We start from the raw sequence: 880 nt of genomic DNA, 5'->3' as shown, positions 1-880 counted from the left end.
GCAGCTGCCGGAGGCCGGCCCCGGCCGGCGTGGGCAGCAGGCCCTGGCGCTCTACCTCGTGGATCATCTCGGTGAGCAGCGGCTCGGGGTCAGGCCGCATGCTGAGGTCCTCCAGCTCGAACTGGATGGCCATCCGCGTCCTCTCCACTTCCTCATCTGCAAGAACCCACACGTGGGCCGCCGGCTCAGGCTCCATGCCGGGTCCCGGGCTGGCCCCGGCCAGCTCGGCCCCCAGCACTCGCCCGAGGAGCCCCAAAGCTGGAGGAGCCCAGACTCCGGGTTCGAAGGCGATTCAGAGACGAGACTGGAATTGGGGAGCGTTTTATCAGCTAGCGGGAGCCAGGGAGCTCTAACTGGAAACCGCGGCCCGAATCCCGAGGGCGGGGAGGCCAGGTCCCGCCCTGGGAAGGGGCCGAAGCCGAGTCCGTGGCCACCTCACGAGCAGGGGCCAGCACCAGCACCCAGAACGCCGTGCTCGCACTGGACAGCGCTCAGCTTGCCTCCCGGGAGCCTGCCCCCAGCCCCCCAACGCGCACCTGTCAGCCTGGGGTGCAGGACCACGTCTGCCAGCAAGCCGACCACTGTGTCCAGGCCCCTGGACGCCGCAGACACTGCGTACATGGTGGTGTCTCTGGAAAGGCCAACAGGGAGCCCGCTGGGGAGGCAGAGGCAGGACACAGGCCCCGGGCTGGGCACCGCCCAGGCCTCAGGCACACAGCAAGAGGAAGGCGGGGAGGGCACCTGCCGATGAGGGCTGTTCCACCTCCCGCAAAGCAAGCCCGGGGCCGGGAGGCCTCCCCGAGCCACGTCTCCACCTCCCAGCTGGCCCGCGGCAGCGAGGGGCCGGGGTTAGCCCAAGAGTGGAGACCAGCAGCCCTCA

General features: G+C 70.1%; 1 protein-coding gene across 1 annotated transcript in view; it reads right to left on the bottom strand.

Moving 5' to 3' along the window:
- The window catches only part of PMPCA (peptidase (mitochondrial processing) alpha), a 4,402-nt gene that overhangs the window by 2,840 nt on the left and 682 nt on the right, over positions 1-880 (bottom strand). Inside the window, exons 4-5 of the mRNA XM_012721175.1 lie at positions 537-655; positions 20-156 (exon numbers count right to left, since the gene is read on the bottom strand). Coding sequence (XP_012576629.1) covers positions 20-156; positions 537-655 — 256 coding nt within the window. The remainder of the gene's footprint in view (positions 1-19; positions 157-536; positions 656-880) is intronic.

Source organism: Condylura cristata, unplaced genomic scaffold (assembly GCF_000260355.1).
Source record: "Condylura cristata isolate star-nosed mole 26May11 unplaced genomic scaffold, ConCri1.0 scaffold00006, whole genome shotgun sequence".
NCBI classification, from domain to species: domain Eukaryota; kingdom Metazoa; phylum Chordata; class Mammalia; order Eulipotyphla; family Talpidae; genus Condylura; species Condylura cristata.
The sequence above is the reverse complement of the archived record's forward strand: the minus strand, read 5'-3'. Positions and strand labels throughout refer to the sequence as shown.